The sequence below is a fragment of the Balaenoptera acutorostrata genome, chromosome 6 (assembly GCF_949987535.1).
Source record: "Balaenoptera acutorostrata chromosome 6, mBalAcu1.1, whole genome shotgun sequence".
Taxonomy (NCBI): domain Eukaryota; kingdom Metazoa; phylum Chordata; class Mammalia; order Artiodactyla; family Balaenopteridae; genus Balaenoptera; species Balaenoptera acutorostrata.
This window is the reverse complement of record NC_080069.1, coordinates 102,718,075-102,740,286: the sequence shown is the minus strand read 5'-3', so window position 1 is coordinate 102,740,286 and position 22,212 is coordinate 102,718,075. Positions and strand designations below refer to the sequence as shown.

At 36.6% G+C, this 22,212-nt stretch overlaps 1 protein-coding gene across 2 annotated transcripts in view; it reads right to left on the bottom strand.

The window, feature by feature from the left end:
- Nucleotides 1-1,685: 1,685 nt before the first annotated feature.
- The window catches only part of MUSK (muscle associated receptor tyrosine kinase), a 95,487-nt gene continuing 74,960 nt past the window's right edge, over nucleotides 1,686-22,212 (bottom strand). For both annotated transcript variants that reach the window (XM_057549277.1, XM_057549278.1), the window contains 6 exons: nucleotides 19,809-20,072; nucleotides 15,695-15,870; nucleotides 11,150-11,351; nucleotides 10,447-10,638; nucleotides 9,129-9,277; nucleotides 1,686-7,923 (listed from right to left, as the gene is read on the bottom strand). In XM_057549277.1, the coding sequence (XP_057405260.1) occupies nucleotides 7,241-7,923; nucleotides 9,129-9,277; nucleotides 10,447-10,638; nucleotides 11,150-11,351; nucleotides 15,695-15,870; nucleotides 19,809-20,072 (1,666 nt within the window). In that variant the 3' untranslated portion in view covers nucleotides 1,686-7,240. The remainder of the gene's footprint in view (nucleotides 7,924-9,128; nucleotides 9,278-10,446; nucleotides 10,639-11,149; nucleotides 11,352-15,694; nucleotides 15,871-19,808; nucleotides 20,073-22,212) is intronic.

The following is a 22,212-nucleotide window of genomic DNA, read 5'->3' as shown; positions in this document are numbered from 1 at the left end:
TGTTGCTACAGATGACATGATTTCATTCTTTTTTATGGCTGAATAGTATTCCATTATATATATATATATATATATATATATATATATATATATATATATATATATATATATATATAAATAAATATATACGTATATACCACATCTTCTTTATCCACCCATCTGTCGATGGACATTTAGGTTTTTTCCATGTCTTGCTATTGTAAATAGTGCTGCAATGAACATTGGGGTGCATGTATCTTTCCAAATTATAGTTTTCTCAGGATATACGACCAGGAGTGGGATTGCTAGATCATATGGCAACTCTAGTTTTTTAAAGGAACCTCCATACTGTTTTCCATAGTGGCTGTACCAATTTATATTCCCACTAACAGTGTAGGAGGGTTCCCTTTTCTCCACACCCTCTCTAACATTTGTTAATTGTAGACTTTTTAATGATTGCCGTTCTGACCAGTGTGAGGTGGTACCTCATTGTAGTTTTGATTTGCATTTCTCTAATAATTATCGATGTTGAACATCTTTTCATGTGCCTGTTGGCCATCTGTATGTCTTCTTTGGAAAAATGTCTATTTAGGTCTTCTGCCCATTTTTTGATTGGGTTGTTTGGTTTTTTTGTTATGGAGTTGTATGAACTGTTTGTATATTTTGGAAATTAAGCCCTTGTCAGCCACATTTTCTCCCCATCTGTAGGTTGTCTTTTTGTTTTGTTTATGGTTTCCTTTGCTGTACAAAAGCTTGTAAGTTCGATTAGGTCCCATTTGTTTATTTTTGCTTTCATGTCTGTTGCCTTGGGAGACTGATGTTTAAGTGTATTTTTAATACACTGATGTTTAAGTGTATTTTTTAAAGTTATAAGGATAAATAACATGATTGATAATAAGAAGTTAACTAAAATAACTCAAAATCAAGAGGGGTTTGAGTAAAAGTGCTCTAACCTCCCCATCTTTCATGAAGGGAGATATTACACACCTTTTTTAATTGATCAATTCAGAAAGAGATTAAGTATATTTGTTAGAATTGCATTGGTCATTGCCAGCAGAACTGAAACTAGAAATGGGTAAAGTGGTTTGTATTTAGGCTGGAACTAGAGATGATTTGGAAGAGGGGACTTTTTATTTTTTATTTGTACATTTCTTAGGAGTGCTTAAAAGATCATGTCTATGTATTGCTTTTATTAATAAGTAACAGCTATTTTTAAAAAACTAACCAAGATCCAAAGGAAGAAACTCCTAAGTTTTGGAAACTATCATAATACTGATACCAAACTCTAACAGAGAAGAAAATGATAAACTTTTTTTTTTTTTTAAACATTTATTTATTTATTTATGGCTGTGTTGGGTCTTCGTTTCTGCGCGAGGGCTTTCTCTAGTTGTGGCAAGCGGGGGCCACTCTTCATCGCGGTGCGCGGGCCTCTCACTATCGCGGCCTCTCTTGTTGTGGAGCACAGGCTCCAGACGCGCAGGCTCAGTAATTGTGGCTCACGGGCCCAGCTGCTCCGCAGCATGTGGGATCCTCCCAGACCAGGGCTCGAACCCGCGTCCCCTGCACTGGCAGGCAGATTCTCAACCACTGCGCCACCAGGGAAGCCCCTGATAAACTTTTAATTTCATGAATTTATAAATATTGTTGCAAATAAATGTTAATAAGACAGATTTGGTAGTAAATTAAAAGACTGATGTGACCCCCAAAGAGCATTTATTCTCAGAACATAACAACATTTCAACATTAGGAAATCAATTCTTACATTTCTACATGTTGACAGATTAAGGAAAAAGCCATAATCATCTCAGTAGACTGAAAATTCAACATTCTTTCCTGATTAATAAAATCTGATAGTAAAAGACAAATAGAAGTATACATTTTTAGCGTTATAAAAGTGGTTGAAACATGTATGACAAACTTTAACTCAATATATAAGGCATTTTTATAAAGCAATAAGAAAGAGATATACCCAATTGAAAAATAACAATAGGAGGCAAATCACAGAGTAAATCAACTGTCCTCAAAACATTGAAAAAGTGTTCAGCCTTATCTTAAAGAAATGTAAGCATAAGCTACAAAATAAAAACTTAAACTGTTATGTTGGCAATTACTAAAATGCTCATGCTCAGTATTGGTGAGGTTGAAAGAAAAAGGCTCTCATCTAGCTGGAAGATTATATATTGACAGAATAATTCAGGAAGTAATTTGTCAATGTATTAAAAGCATTAAAAGTATATATACCCTTTGATCTAGAAATTCTATCGATATTTCTAGGAATTATACATTAAGAAATCACTCGAGATAGATGCTCACAAAATTTAGCAACAGGATTATCAAAATACAGTATTTTATAACAAAAAAATAGAAATAAACCAAATGTCCAACAATGGAATAATACTTAAGTAAATTGTAAGTTCATATAATAGAATATTATTCAGTCATCAAAAGTGATGTTGCACATGAATACTTGTTGATATTGAAGATGTTTGATACACTCAGTGATAAAAACAAAGCTTTAAACAATAAAACAGTGTGATCTTGTTTCCATTTTAAAGGATTATCTATCTGTCTATCTCTCTATATAGCTCTATCTCTCATCTACCTATTTACCTACCTACCTACATGAAAAAGACTGGAACAATATTTATCATGAGTTAATGTTAGTTACCACTGGTTGGTGTTTTTGCATTTTCTTTATTATTTGTATATTGTTGCTTATTATTTTTTCTTTTCAAAAAAATAAACAAATATTGCTTTTGCAATAATAAAGCAAATGCTATTTTAAAATAAAAGTATGTATGTATTTTCTCTTTTGTGCAATGTATGACAAAGGTTTACTATTTACTAAATAAAATGACTTACAAATCAATTAGAAAATGAACTATGCAGTAGAAAATTGAGTTATAGATAATTCCCCAAATGAGAACTATAAATGACCTGGGAGCAAGAAAAATTCAACCTCACTAGTAATTTAAAAATAAAATCAAAATGAGATCATCTTTTTCTATAACCAAGTAGAAAAAAGCCTTCTAAAAAATAGAGAATTAATTCTCTATGTATGACAGCAAATGTTTAGGGCTATGAGATCCATTGTACAACGCAGAGATGGGAACAGTGTTTCTAGAGAATATGACAACACAAACAAAAGCCTTAATTTTGCTCATGCCATTTGGCTTGGATATTCCCTTTTTCAGAATTTCCATAGGAGATAATTATGGGCTTGTGCAAATGAGGATGACCAATAGAGTATTGTTTGTAATAGTGAAAACTGGAAAAAACTCAAATGTTTCACTTAAAAAACTCAAATATTTTAAAAATAAGAAATTAATTAAATTATGGTATAGCCATAAAATGGAATATTATTTAGAAATTAAACTGAACTTTTAGAATAGTTAATGATATAGAACAGGTTTATAATATCCTGCAAAGTGGAAGGAGTGCTCCTTTTCTGCTCTATCATGATACCAAGGAATGTGTTCTTTTGGTGCCCTGGAACTCTTGTCTTGTTTGATATTCAACCATTTAACATCACTTGTGGGTGCTTCACTGGTGCCTGTCCTGACACTTGGTAACAATGACCCTGTGAGTCTCTCTCCTGATCTTTTTGAATTTATACAATGATTTTAGAATGGGAAAAAAAATCTGTATTTAAAAAGGAAAACAGTACTGGTAAATACTGGGCCCATGTCCCTGAGATACAGAACCTTGGGATGATCACTAAGGAAATAAGACAGTGATCTTGACAAAACTTGAAAATGCATTTAGAGCTAACAAAAAAAAATACACATGCCATCAATTGGATTTTTTGATTAAATTGACAATGCTAAAATATACTTTTTTGCTATTCAATGAAAAGACTGGGATAGGAAATCAGGAGTATAAGGGGTATGGTGTATGCTTTGAAACTACATGCAAATTATAACTCACCTCCACAGAGTCATTGTGATTCAGTTGTTCCCTCTGTAATCATCGGAAGCACCTCAGCATGATGATTGAGAGTTCAGCATCTTTTGGTCACAACCTAGGCTCTGCTGCTCTGTGTGCTTAAGGCCAGTTACACAATCTCTCTGTGCCTGTTTCCTCACCTAAAAAATGGGCATAATGATAGTACTGACCTCACAGGGATATTGTATATTTTAAGTTAATATATTTACTTCAATTTAAAAATATACAACTCTCTCACTTGTGTGCTTTATAGAGAAGTTCGATGTAATTCTCATACTTGTACGTTGTCTCATTCCCTCCTGGCCCCCTTCAGGCTACTTTCAAATTTTTATCTTTGTCTTCAGTATTCTTCAGTTTAATATGATATGCCTAGGTACAGAAATTTTGTTGTTTGTTCTGCATGAACTTCCTGCATTTGTGGTTTTGTGTTTGTTATTAAGTTTGAAATATTCTTTGCAAATATTACTTCAAATATTTCTTTTGTTCTAGTCTTATTCTTTTCCTTCTGGTATTCCAATTGTGCATGTTACACCTTTTGAAATTGTCCCACAGTTGTTGGATATTCAGGGCTCTTTTTTTTTCTTGTTACGTTTCAGTTGTGGGCATTTCCACTGACGTATCTTCAAGCTCCCTGATTCTTTTCTCAGCTATGTCCATTCTACTGATGAGTCCATGAAAAATATCCTTCATTTTCATTACAGTATTTTTAGCTGATGGTATTACTCTTATTACTATTGTTACTATAATGGGATTTCTAGTTGTTATTTTAGTTTTCAGTTCCTTTAAATATTTAGTAAAATTGGATGGTCTATATAACAGTTCCTTGCTTGCTCACGTACTCATTCACTCACTGTATTTACCTATGTCTCTCTGACTTTTTTGCTTTGAAATCGTAAATAGCAGAGCCTAAAGACACACAGAGAATCTATGAGGCTGTGGAAGGCATGCGGAAGAGACAGGAAAGTAAGGGCAGTTATCCAGCAATGGGGAGGGAAGCAGAGCGCAGCTCAAAGCGGCAGATAGTAGAACAGGGCAATGGAAACCGTTCTGAGGGACAACACGTTCCCAGCAGCACTAGCCCCATGGCAGGTCCTCCAAGTAACTCTAACTCTCATGACCCTGCTTCTCTATGGAGTAGTTTTTCTGATTGGCCGGACTTCCATGTCTTTCTTTTATAATAAAACTCTGTCAGCTGAGGAAAACTGAAGACATCTTTGACGTTTGCAGATTATATATGACACACACATGTGTCATGCCATGGATAACTACGGGAAACTTCCAGACTTGATGGTGGCCCTCTCCAAGTTTTCTGCTTTGCTGGCCGCTTGGCTGCTTGACTCATGCTGCAACCTTATTCCTCATCTAGCCCTTTGGATGACTGTCTTAACTTTGGCCTTACCATCATGACTTTAACCTAAGGCACCTCTCAAGGTCTCAGTGCTAACTTCTGGCTTCCTTATTTGTAAATCAGAATTGTTAGTAAGCACGTATTGTCGTAGCCCATGGAATCTTCTCTGCCATGAAATGGTAGAAAGATGAGACAACAGGCAGTGATAGAGTGTGAGTAATGGGCAGCCAGACTGAAGGGGAGGTGGTGTGTCCAGGAGAATTTTAGAAAGTAAACTGATAGAGTTTTCATGGGTGAAGGAGAGGGACAAGTCTGTGTTTTTGTCTTGGTTGCCTGGAATGACTATGAACAAGAAAATGGCAGGTTTTCCAGCAAAGATGAAAAAGTTTTTGCATGCAGGTGCATTTGGAGATTTTAGGTGGAGCCTTCCAGAAGCAGTTGAAAATCTACTTTCAAGAATTCAGACCATTTCTCCATTGCCCTAACTACCAATTAGGTTGAATGAAAGTAAGCTGATATAGGGTAGACTGCTATTTTCTCTTCCCTGTTTATTTGCTTTTTGGGAGAATTTGGGTTCATACTCTATCAGGAGAGACTCATATCATCCATGTTGGCCTCAGATAAAGCTATATTGTGTGGGCACCACTGAGAAATCTTGTGCACCAAGAATCTGACTTCCAGAAGGTTTTTTTTTTCTTTGTAAGAATCATAAGATGTAACAAGATAGGGGAATAGTCATGCAGAAAGTTGATAAGCAGCCCTACATTAATTCTACTGCCTATCAAATTGGTTTCTAGAAGGAAAAAAATGTCAGAATTCACAAACATCAGGTTTGAAATAACTCAGAGCCACAAGAGCACCTTGTAAAATCCCATATTATAAACTATGCTTTATAAAGAGATTTAATAGACTGTGGCAATAAAATTAATGAATGACAACTTTAAAATGTGTGGCTTCAAAAGCAAGTGCAGAAGAAAATGGTAATACTTTGCAAAAGGTATATACGTAATAGTCCACAATGTTATTTAGAAAGTTATTATTTCTGCCAGGGTGTTTGTTGTATGGATGAAATAAAAAGAAAAAATAGCTAAATAACCAAAAAAGAACTGAGTTCTGAAAAAAAGGAAGAAACAAAGAGAAGAGCAAAGAAAAAGTACCAAAAAAACTTTCAAAGAAAAAGGTAAATTAATTAGCCACAAAAGATTTTTTTCAGAAAAGAAAATGTAGGAATAAAATAAGCAGATTAAATTCATGACAAGTGCACACAAAGGAAAAACTTCTAAAGAAGAAACACAAAGACAGAAAAAGGGAACTTATTTCTTATCACAATAAGAATATAGCCTTGCTGATTTATCATTTTATTCCTTGGAAACCTTCTATCAATAAAGTAAGCCGCAACTCTGCAGAATACAAACAAATATAAAAGTGTGCGTTAAACTCAAGAAAGATATTGAATAAAAAACCAACTCCCGTCTTTGGGTGAGGAGACGATAAATGGTTTTTCCTTCTTTGTAGTTTTCTGTGCTTGAGCTAAACTTCTTACAGGAAGATATGCTACTTTCCTAATGGACGGGAATGAACTCTATTAAAAATGGAGCTCTCAACTGCATTTCGTATCAAAATTTAATACAGCAGTCTTACTCTGCTGCCAGCTAATTCAGGAACTGAACAGGATGACATTCTTTCCTGTACAGTATGTAATACAAACTTTCCCCATGAGGAAGAGTAGTTCTCTCCAATTATCTGACATTTTTCCCCCCCTGCCTTTCCCATCACCCACTTTCCACCCACCCCAGGAGTTCTGCCCCGTCTTTTTTTTTTTTTTTTTTTTTGAGAAACAAACAGCATGGTACCCATGCCTGCTACTATTATTTCCTATCTGGGTCTCCTTGGGCCTCTGGTGTTGGACTCCCCTGGCTCCTAGAGTCCGAGAGGAGACTGTAGAGTTCTACCTGCCCATCTTCGACCTCAGACACCCACACTCCCCTCTGCCCGCTCGCACATGCGTTCCAGGATTCGGTGGATGCTGGTGAAACTGGGCCTGTCTGCAGGCAGCTCGCTCCAACACAGACGCATCAGATTGTACAGTTCCAGGGGGCAGTTCTCTGGGCAGGAGAGGACGTTGCCGTCTCGCACGTAGTAGATGACCTCCTCGTGGGCCATCCCGTAGTAGGGCTGCAGGCCGTAGGAGAAGATCTCCCACAGGACCACCCCGTAGGCCCACACGTCAGACTCCGTGGTATAGCGGTTGTAGAAGATGGACTCCGGGGGCATCCAACGGATGGGGATGGCGTCGTTTTCGTTGGCTTTGTAGTAGTCAGCTGAGTAGATGTTTCTAGAGAGGCCAAAGTCGGCGATTTTCACCACCATGTTTTCACCCACAAGGCAGTTCCTGGTGGCCAAATCTCGGTGGACAAACTTGCGTTCGGAGAGGTAGGCCATGCCGGCGGCCACCTGCCTGGCGATGCACAGCTGCTCGGCACAGGAAAGGGGCGGCGGGCCGGGGCTGGAGGCCTGCGCCCCGCGGGTCAGGTCGCTGGGACTGAGGCTGCGTCCGGGGTGAGGGGACATGCTGCGGAGGAACTCATTGAGGTCCCCGTAGGCCATGTATTCGAAGAGCAGACACAGCGGCTTCCCCACCGCACACACGCCTAGAACCAAAACAAGGCCTCCTGTTAGAGGTTGCGCTTCCAAAGTGACACGCTGGAAAAAATTGTCCGAAAGCAAATGACCAGATCAGAAAATGTGGTGCCTTGGTTTTCTGTTGAGGGCATCATAGTCGAACTCTGACCCCCTTTCTTTGTGTAAACATCTCCTATTTATCTTTTAAGATTCAACTGATTTATCACTCCTCATGGGGTGCTTCAGCTCCTGACCTTTCCAGGATCAGATTTTCCTTCCGTCATTCTTTATCCTTAATCCTGCATCCTATCGACCTGCCTGTTATAATCATCCATTTAGCTGAGGTTTCTTCCCAACATTTTAGCCCTTTAAACTAGAGATTATATCTTAAGTTTTCTTTAAATTCCACACACCTACCGTGTGTCTGGCGAGCAAGTACTCCATAAATGTTGGGTGAATGAATTTATGAATGGATGTTTGCTTTGAGTATGTAATGCAATTGCTCTGTTTTTCTGCTTCCTTTCTGAAGAAGGATGATAAGGAAGCTGTTGGATGAAATTTGGAAAGGAGCACAAAAACAATCCAAGCTCTTAGATGAAGTATTCAGGTTACTGCAGTAAAACATTTAGGTAAATTTACAATGTTCATTCCAGAAAGAAACAAAATGTTAACATAAAGAGGCTTAGATTTAGTGCCAGGAAGACATTTGTTAATTTAAAAATCTTGCTGTATTTGAGAGGGAAATGGACAACTTGAAATATTAGATCAGATGGTCACAATTTCATATCAGCATAAAAATAGATCATTAGCTCTATTTTTTTTTCAGGCAAAAGTTAGAAGTCTGTTCAAAAAGGAAGAAAAACGAGAATACTATTATCTTGGCTTGTTTATTTTGGTGTTAGTTTTTAATTCCAGGGACTTTAGCAATCTGTATATTTATATGTACTATATAAATTCAATTAAAAATTAAAAAATTAAATACAAAATTGGTAAAAGAATTAATGAAGTGAGAAAATATTTCTCTGAGAAGTTTTTTAAAACTTCAGTGTTTTGAATTTAGGTGATGTAATGAAATAGTCTACTCCCTAGTACAGAATATATTCTATGGGGAGGAACAGAGGCATCTCTCTGATCAAGGAATGAAAGAAAAGATGTAAGTGAAGTATGAAGGAGAAAAAACTTGGCAAGCCTCTGTTTTCTGATGCAATACATTTCTTCACGTATATTTTCATACCTAAGAGTTTCACAATGTTAGGATTATCGAATTCTGCCATGAGGGCTGCCTCCCTCTGAAAGTCTGCTTGCATATCTGCTGAGGCTTCTTCTTTGAGCATCTTCACTGCCACCATTGTGAAAGGTTCATAGGGAAGTAAGCCTGGAGCCCTGAGAGATACATTTATTTAGCAAGAAATCAAAGATCAGGAAGATTACACATAGTCACATGATAACTACCCAGGCTTATACACATCCCACACTCATGCAGCCTTTCCCAGAGCCACAGAACCAAAGTAAGATGCCAATGGCAGGTCACACTTAAAACTCCTTGACTCCAATGAATAAAAATCACTGGGGTTATTTTCAACATAGACTATTTGAAAAATGCATTATTTATTAATAACAGAAAACCAAAAGTGCCCAAGTCCAATGGGATTATCATTACCATCCTAACCCCTTAATCTCTGGCCAGAATATAAATTCCTAGAAGGCAGGGACCATGACTTATTCATCTTTATATCCCCAAAGAGCCTAAAAGGGTGCCTTGCATAGTTTTTGGTTCCCACTAAGTATTTGTGTGAGATTTTCATTAATCATGTAACCTCCATACCAGGGCCACTATGAGTAGAAGTAAGGTTGTATCCTGCCCAAGAGCAACAGGCCAAAGTAACAATTGGTGATTAAAACCAAGTCCACACTCTGTGGCCCAGCTGTGTGTCTGTGGAGCTACATCCGTGCAGAGAGGGTATTTTATTCCAACTCACACAAAGACATTAACCGGGCTAGCACTGGCCCTAATACACACCCGTTTTTTTGAGCTCATCGTTGGCTGACATTTTTGCATAATTTTTTTTTCCTTTTTCTGTCTTGCCATTCTGTGAACATCTATTTAACATCCATACATGTCAGGCTTTGAGTTCTTAAACTGAAACACTATTTCAAAGTAAACATTAAGTGAAGTGGAGACTATAGCAATTGAAAATGGAAGAGATTTTAGAAATATTTACTAAAAGCAATGTGAGAAATGATTATTTAAAATGTACAACGAAATTCTCTTCTGAAAAGAAAATATGATTAAACTTTGCTAATTGCTTATCATCGGAACACTTTATAAAGATTCTCTCCATATACACAACCCTATTTTCTAGCAGAGGGGGAAAAGTATCAAGATTCAAAGTACAGTACTCAATAAAAATAAGGCGAATGATGTGAAGAATGAACTAATTTGATAATAACTATTATACATATTACATAGAATCAAGTTAATGTCTGGTAACTTTTCAGACACAATGTATTTCAGTTGGTAGGTTTTTTTTTTTTAATGTGGGCAACTTTACCTTGCTTGAAAGACCCTTCCAAATGCTCCCTCTCCGATATCTCTCACATATTCAATGTTATTCCTGGGATACTCCAGGCTGAGCAATTTGGGATTCAAAAGAAGTGGCATCCTCTGGTACATGGGGTTGGGATGAAGTCTGTCTAGCAAGAGCTCAGAAGGAAGAGTAGTGAGGGTTACAGCCGCTGATTCTCTGCGGGTAAGACAGGTAAGATCAATAACGAGCTGAGGACCAGGTGAGAGCTTTGCACTCAGACTTAGGTTCTAAAGAGACATGGTGTTTAGGAGGAAACAAATTATACTAAGTTCACCAAAGATCCTTCCGTTTTAGAGCAACGAAGAATTTGGTTTGGAGCCTAAAGGTACATTCTTTTTTTTCAGGAATTTTGTCACTATCCAATCTGGTAGTGGCAGTGGGGCTGAGGGGGCTGATAGGGAGCAGGAACGGCCATATTCTTCCAAATTGTGGTTTAGATTCTATCTGCTGTGAAAAACTAACCTTAGGACATGTGATCCTATGCAACAAGTCATTGACATTTTTAAAGATCATGGTGGGGCTGCTTACCGTTAAAGCAAGGCAATGGCTGTCATAAAGGAAGTGGCAGTGTTATAGATACCCTTCCTCCCGTCTCCAGCTTCAATACCAAATACGTAAAGGTTTTAAAAATGATACTGCACGTGATTCACTTAAACTAGAATCTCACCTTTTCTTATTTTTCCATTGTTTTCGTCTTCGGCAGCAGTAAAGAGTGGTTATGGTAAGAAGCACGAATATGGCAAAGCTGGACATGATGGAGATTATTACAGTCATGGAGTATGTAGGTGAGACAGAGAAGGAGGACGAGGAGGAGGAAGGCACATTTGGAATGTCCACACTCGGCTTTGAGGACGTCATTGGTGGGAATGCTGTAAGTCAACAACAGATTTTCACTCATTCTTAAACTTTTAAGCAGCAACTTTTGTATTCAGGCAATCAGGAAACTAAATTTAAGACTATGTTTTAATGTATCAGGTTCTCCCTGGTTATATATCTATACAGCGCAATTGTAAGAATCTAGTGAAGTCTAGTTGTAAGTAAATCCAGCTAACAGAATCATAGAATTTTAAAGATGAGACTCAGAGAAAGGAAATACTTTTTCCAAGACAAATGCAAATCCTGGGCTAGTGTCTTTACACTCATCATAGTTTTTATGACCTGACAACAATCATGGACATTGTTAAGTTATTAAATAAAATATTTTTATGAAATTGAAGTCAGGATTGTCTAAAGCTGAGGTTTTATACACATGTATTGTTGATTTGCAAACAGAATTAAATGGAAGAACATGGAAAATGGAAATAGTAGGACAGAAATGAGAAAGTTAGTTCATCTGACAATTGAACTCCTGTCAAATTCCTATCAAAAAGGTCAGTGCAATATACAAATAAGTTAAAATCTGTATTACCGCTGGAAACCAAAAGATGTCATACTAATGTCCCTCTGTTTGTAGGGTGCAACGTCCATTGTATATCTATTAAAACAACATTATGAATTATATTTTAAATCCTTTTAGTTGACTGAGTAAAGCCAAAAACATAGATACAGAATATTTTAATAATATAATCAACAAGAATGTCTTAATAGTGAAGAATGAACTTTGTACCCTAAAAAGACAGAATAAACCTTATTTTCAAATATTTGTGGGATACTGACAGACACGGTCTTTTCTGTCAGGTCACAAAGATGAATCTCAGTAAATTTCAAAAGAAGAAATTATGCAGATCTATTCTTTGATCAAAATGCAATTAATAATAGATTAAATAAAATCCAATAAGGCATTAAAAAAAGAAACATTTTAATAACCTTTCAATCAAAGAGTAGAAAGTAGCCATAGTTACAGATGACAAAATAACTTCCTAACAGTGTTGATGAGATTTGGCCAAAGATGTGTTCAGTGATAAACTCATAGCATTATCTTCTTCCATTAGATAAAATGAATGAAGTGAATGAACTAGATATTTAATTTAAGACTTTGGAAAAGAAACAAAATCTACAGAAAACAGAGGAAAACAGGTGATATAGTAACAGCCATGTGCAAGCAGAAATTAATAAGTTAGAATACACATAACACAAATGATAGAATTTAAAAATAGGTCAATAGTTTGTCTTATGAATATTTACAAAGTAGTCTAATCAGTGACATTTTAATTTTAAAATGAAAAGAAAGGCACAAACATACAAAATTAGGAATGATAAAGTCATTTTAACAATAGACTCAAAGGTCAATAAAAATGAAATAATATATAACTATGGAGTTACATTTTTAAAATCTTAAGGAAAATGGTAGGAGCACATTAATTACCAAATTTGAAGAATTAGAAAATCTGAAACTACCCATAACCAGGAAATTTAAGTCATTATAGAATTATGGTTACAGTCTTTCAGTCTTGGAAGAGATACAATTTTCACAGTTTTATAATATATTCCAGTAAGAGAAAAATCTTTCAGATTGTTTTAGCAAGTTATTATAATAGTAATATCACAACCTGACAGTGTTAGCACAAAAGAAAAGTACAGATTATAGAGCATAGATTTAAAAGATCCTAAATGAAATATTAGAAATTGACTGCAATATAGTAAAAAAAATGATTCCATAGAAGGAACTATATTATTATAACACATCACAGAGTCAAAGGAAAACTTTCATTGCAGTGGATGCCTGAAGCCATTTGAAATAGGACACTTGTAAAAGCAGAGATTATAAGGGATGCCTACGTATGACTTCTTAGTCTAGGCATGGAAGCAGTGATTATGCCCTGAGCACCAGTGGCTAAGCAAGTGGTTTTGAAGCCTGTGGAGACCAAGTTTGGTCACCCCTGTGACTCAAGCAGGCACCTGTAACTAGAAGAATATTAGCACAGCAGTAAAACATTCGTGCAGGACCAATGACAGCATTTCTCATCAAGCATCACAGCAGTGGTGGATGTAACAGACTTCCCAGGCTCCGCTGTGATGGTTTGAAAGCTGCTCTGACTTTCTGTGAACTGAGTCATTCGAAGATTTAAAAAATCGATCCAAGATGAGTGGGGAGGGGGGCTTAAATTGGAGAGCTAAACTTAATGCTAATATGAAAGTAGGAGCAATCATCAAAAGACAGGGAGAAGGGAAGCAAGAAGGAAATATCCAAAAGATAAACTAATGATTAAAAAAAATCTTCCATCACCCTTCAGAGTGAACTGGTAATATCCTTTAGAGTTTACTCAGAATTCAAGAGACTCTCCAAGAAATATTTGAGGGCTTTACACACTCCCACAGAATATGAGACAGTCTACCTAATAAGGATGACTTCTCTGTTCAATGACTGACCTACCTGAAGAGCTAAAGCCAATTTCTTTGATAATTGTATTTAACTCAGGGAACATATTTTTAGACATTCCTCACCATATGGTCAGATGAAACGATCAGTTTATGACATCTGGAGTTCATTTTCTTACATATAACAAAGATTTCATAAAATGATTTAGCTAATCTATGCTGCTCGCAAGTCCTTATAATCAGTGTAGAAGGCAGAAATCTGGATGCTTTTGTGTGTCTTATTTCTGTCTAATCTAGGATTGAAGGTCAGCACCTTTCATACAGTAAACCCTCAATGAACGCTTGAATGGATGAATGAGTGAACAATCAAAGGATAACAAACATCACAGTCATCAGTTAAAAGTCCAATCAAAGTTAACTTTGGTTGCTTCTGTGACAAAGAATTGAAACATTTCTTTTTCATTCTTTCAAGTTGGGAATGACAATTTGACAGTTTTCCAGAATAATAGATTTTTAGGGTTTTCCAAAGCTGTTCTTGTTTCCTAGCTCTGAGTGATTCAGTTGTGACCAGTAGCATTCTTTCTTTCAATATTTTAAGTCTTAGTCCTTTAAGTAAGCTGGTAAAATCAAGTCCTGGCATTTAGCCAAGTGCAGAAACAATTAGGCCTGGAATATCTAGCCTAAGAAATGAATATGATTTGAGCCTTGAACATGAAAATCAAAGGAAGTTAGTCGACATGAAAAAAATTTCTAATTTCATTCTGAAGATTTCTGCATTCTGGTAGGCTTAACGTACCATCTGATACATGTTAGTTTCTAGGACACCCCTTTTCAAGCAACCTTCTTGAATTCTTTCCTAGAGATTTTGAGATGACCCTTTTAAAACCATTTGATTTGACCCTGTAAACTTTATACTATTGGATGATACAAAAATCATGAATGCAAAATCAAAAGGTGATATTTTAAATTGGCTTATTTTATAGCCATAGAAGGGATAAAGCAACTTAGTAACCTTGAGGTAGGAGATGGGATTTGTATCATTCACTAAATATGGTGCTCTCCATGGCCTAATTAGAAGCTATAAACTGGGATCTCCAATGATCTTCCTTCATATTCTACCCTGGGTGAGTATAGTGAAAAGACTTTGAGAGGGACCGTACATCCCGTTCTGGACATCATGAAATATGGGTGTAAATACGCATGCATGAATCCAGTTACATACACATAACGTTTCAAGGGCACAAACAAAATTACTTACTTGTTAGGTTTTCTTTTTTATAATCTGAAGGGGAAAGGATAAAAATTTGTTTTAAGTGAACATCCAGATAGCTCCTGTGTTCTGTGAGAGAGTGCTAAGAAATGCAAGTTCTCTTTCAGCTTTTTAATATACAATGGGAAAACATTCTTTGCATTCGAATGCGAAAGGATTGCATCTTTGAAATTAAAACAGCTGTTAGGGCTCACCACATAGTTCCTTACAAATGAAGTTCATTAAAGCAACATGCAGCCATTCAGCTTTGTTTTGTGAGATCAGCATTTGCAAACATATGGCTTATTTTTGCATGCTGAAAAATCTGCTTCCTTGGCTAAGAAAGAGGACTTTATGCCTTTATTCCACTCCTCTGACAAAATATGAACTGTTTCTTGGCCATTTCTCTGCACATTCCATAAAATGTTATGAGCTCTCATAAGATCTGCTTATGAAGTAAGGTAAGATCTCAAGCAGCAGCGAAAAGTGCTCTTTAATTTCTTTTAGAACAAATGGAATAAATCCTTATGCTAACCGGTGCAATTAGGATAGCAATAGGATTCTGTTATTAGGTATGGAAGGAAGGCAGAACTCAAAAAAAAATTGGAAATGCCTAGGAATATTAGGAGATTTAAATTCACACCTCAGTTTCCTCAAAATAGTAAATTTCTCTGAACCTCCAAAGTCTCGAGAGAACTCTGTTACCTAAATATGGCAGTCTGGTACAGGCCATGGGGTCCCAGTGCATACTGGGGAGTTTGTTGCAGTCCGGCATGGAAAGCAGATGTATCCCAGATCTGTGGAGTCCCCTGGGTGTCTCTTCTTCCACTGCTAGCCATTCTTGTGCACAGAAGAGCTCCTTTACTGCCAGGCAGTATTCTCTAAAATAATTTAGGGAGAACAAAATTTGATGAATCATAGCACGTTGAAGCCAAATTGGTGGCGGAGCCTAAATCCCATATTTTCAAAACATCATCATAGTACACTGTTTGTTCTTGCAAAAGTGTTTCTGTAAAGATCCTTTTATTGTAAATAATGTGAGAAGTTATGAAATATATAGTATATTATCCCATGTGATGAAATGCTGTCTTGTTTTATTTTTAAAACATCACTAATGCTACTGGGGAAAAGAACTTTCAAGTTCAAAAGGTAATGGATTAGGAATCCCAGATATGTTTTCTCTTAACTTCATATTAAAGTAACTACAAAGGTACAGAAACAAGGTACGCAGAGCTTTAAAAGATCATTGTCAAGCAGTTTCCAACCTGGGAGGTTTTTCTGTAATCTCGGGGCTAATGGGCAGGGCCTAAGGAACACAGTCCGTGTCTCTGTGTGCTTTGTTCCCTAAAACAGAATAGAATCACCTTCCTGAAAGGTTATAGGAGGGCTTGGGAGTCCTTACCCAGCCCTACCCTTGGAGAAGCTGAGTCCTATCCCATTGCTGTGTGTGCTTTCATCTGAGAAAGCTAGAGTAAGGTCTGTGTGAATACGAAGCTGCAATGTTCAGCTCTATGTTGTACTGAGTGAAAAGGCTGAAGAAAGATTAGGTAGACTAGTTGGACTAATTAGAATTTTGTGGATTAATATTTGTTCAAGCTTATCTTATAGGAAATAGGATAGACTACATAGGAAAAATCAAGTTAGTTCCAAATTAAGATATTTGGGATTCATAATAAGAGGAAATTAAAGATAATTAAAGAAATTAAGGATAATAATAGTAATGTCATTCATTAAATATATGAAGTATAAAAGAGGAGGAAATTTTGTGTGAGTGTGTACATTCGTGTGTATGTGTAGTTATATATACATGTATATATATTTTTTACTACTCATGCCTACACTCCTGCTTTCCCAGGCAACCACTTGCCAATATGGACCAACTGAGCATGTGCAGAATGAAAGGGCTGTGCATACTAATGTGATGGGATATAATGGGAGTCATGAGTACAACAGTGGAATGTAGATTCTTAATATGTCTGCAAAGGAAGAGGGAACAATGGGGCTTTCAGGCTTCTGAGACGCTGAAGAACTGGAGAAACATTGCTTGGCTTGCTTCTTCTTATGCCTGGTCCCATCCTTGGGTCATATAAGCAAATCTTTCTGCATTCAGATGTTACAGTTAAACTGTGCAAAAGCAATACGGGACATATGAAAGAACTTTTTAGCCCACATTATGTGGAGAAAGCAAATACCTGGGAAAATTATTTTTTATTATACATGGAAAGACACGTTAGAGAATTTTAAAAAATGTTTTGTTTTCATTGACATGCACTGAAGCATGGCCTCTACAGAAGAGTTTTTCACGGGGGAAAAAAAAAATCAAGATGAAATGCAAAATAGAGTGAAAACTAGGTTAAGTTAAACATGGTAGTGACTGAAGAAAATAAAGACCACAAAGAAGTGAAAACAACTTTGTTTCATGGAAACAAGTGAAATCTTCATTGAGAAAGAAATGGCACAGCAAGATATTGAACAAATAATAGGGGAAAACTTTAGAAGTTCTAACTGAATGCAGAAAGAAAGATGAAAATAGTGAATAAGGAGATAACTGAGAGGGAGAAGCAAGCAAGAAATTCAAAGTACAAATAACAATGTTTCCCAACAAGAAACTAGAGCACATAAAAAAATAGAAAAATACTCAGAGATATACTATAAGAAAACATTCTTAAAATAAAAAGGACATAAGTCTGATGATGAAGTCATATTATCCATTCTTTTTATATTACTTATAAGAAAGAAAATAATGAAAAGAAATCTACTCCCAAGTCTTTTTAAATGTCTAATTTTTTAAACAATTATTGATTATACATAAGAAAAAAGAAAACCTTAATGAAGTATAAAAATGTGAAAATTTCTAGACTATATTTTTCAACCCCAATGTGAATAACTTGTTTACAAGGATTAAAAAAGTAGAAACAATTTTCAGATTAAAAAAAATACTCAGGGACTTCCCTGGTGGCGCAGTGGTTAAGAATCTGTCTGCCAATGCAGGGGACACAGGTTTGAGCCCTGGTCGAGCAATGCTCACATTGCTGCGGAGCAACTAAGCCCGTGCGCCACAAATACTGAGCCCGCATGCCACAACTACTGAAGCCTTCATGCCTAGAGCCCATGCTCCACAACAAGAGAAGCCACTGCAATGAGAAGCCTGCACACCACAACGAAGAGTAGCCCCCGCTCGCCACAACTAGAGAAAGCCTGTGCGCAGCAACAAAGACCCAATGCAGCCACAAATAAATAAATTAATTAATTAATTAAAAAAAATACTTGTTTAAATAACAGGTGGAATTAAGAAAAAAATTTAAGTACACTACAAATGGCTCACAGATTTAAGAGTTAATTAACTATGCTATTCTAATAAATTTGAAATCTCAGTGCATGGGATTTTTTTCTAAAAAAACAAAAAAGTTAAATTATTTTCAATAATTTTCAATCTTGAGAAAGAACATCTGTGGCCTATGCATGTAAACTGATCTAGGGCATAAATGTTGGGAAATTACTCAATAAATTTATTTTGTGCTAGCATATGAAGATACAATTCAGTTTTAATTCTCATTGTTCCTCAAAAGATACTTAGATGTCATGTCTGATGAAAATATAATCTTAAGTGAAGAAAGAAAAAGTTATATTAGTCTTAAGTAATTAAAAAAAATTTTTTTTTATGTGGACCATTTTTAAAGTTTTTATTGAATTTGTTACAATGTTGCTTGTGTTTTATGTTCTGGTTTTTTGGCCGTGAGGCATGTGGGATCTTAGCTCCCTGACCAGGGATCGAACCCTCACCCCCTGCATTGCAAGGCGAAGTGTTAACCACTGGACTGCCAGGGAAGTCCCTATATTAGTCTTAAAATGTCTCCAAACCCTCAAAATCTGCAGTAAGTTGAAGAATGGAGCACTCTATTTTAATGACCTCTGTAGTCCTTTTATACTAAATAGAATGCCTTAAAACTATTTCAATATTTAAATAGTTCCTGGTTTTATCAAAACAGTTGGAAATGTGCTGTGTTGGTAGTCTTCATGTGTTTTCTTGAAAAGCAAACAGTATCCATCCAGTTTCTAATATATACCCTGGGTACAATTTATCCTTTAATCCTCTCAGCTCTATTGCAGACGAGGAAACTGAAGTTTAGCTGAGGTCATATGTCAGTGCATCTAGAAAGCAGTACAAAACAGTATTTGAACTTTGTTCCATTTAGCTCCAAAGCTACATTGATTCCTGTCTTTTCTACACAAGAAGTAAATAAAGGCAAAGATAATTCTATTGAAAGTCGGTTTATAAATTTCAGTGTTTAAAGAGTAGGGGGTTTTAAAGAAATATCTGTTTTATAACTGTTTTTACTCCTTCCACCCCCCATGACACAAGAGTGTCAGTACTTAAATTAGAATATTGGATGGAATGTATTTTAATATTCTGACATGCTCACCAAGATGTCATATTTATTGGCAAATAATGCTGAAATACTTGATATGTAGTCTTTATTTTCTCTATCTTGGCTTATTAATGAGGTCCATATTAGTTTGGGATTTTGTTTTTTACTTCCTAGAAAGCAGGGATGTTTATGAATATGATAATAATGTGAACAATAACAAATGTAATAGAATATTATACCTTTTATGACATTTTCTAACTTAGAGCCCTTGTATAATAGGGTATCACCAGTGATTCACATGGTAGGAATTTTGTCCAATTAATTACCTTATATTTTGGACAAAAGCCAGCTTTTGCCTTTACTCTTACACATAACAACTTCCTCTTTTGAAAACTTTTCCTGTTGGCAGACAGACAAACAGAATTTCCCATTTATTTCGTAAATTTTACCTGCAAATGGGTGTAGGATTAGGTGCCACCCCAGGGTTACATTCTTGGAAGATGTGGTTACACAGTAAAGCTTCAGCAGCCGGCCGGCAGAATGGGCTCACTGCTTTCAGTTCATTCCAGGCAGTGTGGACCAGTAGTTCTTGGGCCTCCTCAGGGTCTGCGTAGGAGTTGTTGAAGAAAACAAGAGCATCTTTTGCCAGGACAGCATTACACACCTCCCCTCTGTACTGGGCGCAGTAGCCTTTGTTATCTTTCTGTGGTTTACTGAAAGAAGCAGTGAACAACATTTCTGATCACATGCTATTTTTTAGCATTCCATCTGCCTTTTTGTTTGTTTTCCATTTCCACATCTGCATCACAGAAATAGAAGACTGCACCAGCACATTGGTTGAAACGTTCCATCTGAATATTGTCTTCATTACCAGCAGCAATGATATTACCTCGAGCTACTCCAGAGGGCTGTGAAGGGGATCAAATGTGATCATGGATGTGGAAAGCTTTGGAAACACTCAAGGCCAGAATGGATGGGAGAATTTTTATTGTTTCCATCATAAATAAAATTTGACTCCACATTTGTTACATATAAGCGGACATAGCAAATAAATGCATCTAAAAAATATATTCATCATCATGATTAATAAGTGACTGAACGTAGTAATTGCTCTGATCCAAAGAGCCTGCAGCTTGATGTGAGTAATAATACCTAACAATTAGAAATACCCCAAACTGGCTTACAAAATGGTCACACATATTGATAATCCTTCCATAAAAAGAGAGGATGGATAAGAGCAGGTGTGACTCTTTTCACTTAGAAGAAAACTATAGGGACGTCCCTGGTGGCGCAGTGGTTAAGAATCCACCTGCCAGTGCAGGGGACACGGGTTCAAGACCTGGTCCGGGAAGATCCCACATGCCGTGGAGCAACTAAGCCCGTGCACCACAACTACTGAGCCTGTGCTCTAGAACCCGTGAGCCACAACTACTGAGCCCGTCTGCCACAGCTACTGAAGCCCGTGTGCCCAGAGCCCATGCTCTGCAACGAGAGAAGCCACCGCAATGAGAAGCCCGTGCACCGCAACGAAGAGTAGCCCCCGCTCGCCGCAACTAGAGAAAGCCCGTGCAGCAACGAAGACCCAACACAGCCAAATATAAATAATAAATAAATAAATTTATAAAAAACTATATCATGTAAAAGTTGAATATTTCTCCTAGTGTCTCTGAGCTGAGAATTATTCATCCATGTTGCACGGTCATGTGTTAACTATTGAATGACACTTCTTTATTTTTCCATGAATACTTTTAATTTAAAAAATTCATGATTTTTTCTTTAATTACATAAGCAAAAAACATTTAAAAGAAAACACTGGAAACTAAGAAAACTTACACAAAAGAAAAAATGAAAATAGCCTCAGAGATAAGGATTATTAATAATCAATTAAGAACCAATTCTTTTTTTCTGAATTTCTGCTGCTTCTCTTTTAAAAAGCCCTGGAAAAATCTTTAGAACAACCTCAATGTGAATTAATAGTATGGAGTCCTCACTGATTTTTGAACATTAGCTATATAATGCAAAAGAAAAAAAAAAAAAGAAAAAGCAGAATACGTTTTGAATAGAAATGAGAAGATCTTGGTTTTAATTTTGATTTGTCTTCCTACCAGCTTGACGATAACTAGCCTGTGAAAACCCTTTGCATGCTGGGAAAAACCATACAGATACAAAGTATATGGTTCTTATTAATTTTCTATGTCTCTGTGATGTTCTGGGAGCATTAAAGACTTAGCTTTGGTAGTATATCTTTGCTTGGATTAGCCCCACAAGGTAAGGGATATATAGGACCAAATATACATATACAGGAATAGAGTGAGTGGTTTAAAAATACATAGGGAGGACACATGTGCTGAACAGTGTGCGAATGAAAGAGGGCATGTCTTCTGCGGGTGGCCTGTATTTTAATTTCCCTTTTACTATATATATATACACACACACACACATACATAATACATACATAAAGAGACTGCCCAGTCACAGTTTCAGTCAGAGTTGGAACAATTTCCTCCCCTGTTCTGCTGACTTATAAACCTCAAATTTTATGCAGTGATCAAATTTCAGAGGCAAGATATGGAGGCCAATGGGGCCATTTTTTCCCTCATCCTTCTAACCCTATCACTTAAAAAATTTCTCTTAAGGAGGTCACAGCAAAACCCAGGGGAACAAGATGAATGCAAAAAATTTCCATTGGTGTCTTTTGTCTTGTGCAAGTGATGAGTGCCCTTTCTGTCCAGCTGAAGTCGTATTTCTCCACATGCAGATCTTGGGACTGTGGATGGAGTAACAGCAGAGGCAGCTGGTCCTGTTGCTCCTGTGAACAGTGGGGCAGAGGTCACAGGGATCTGTTCACAGAAT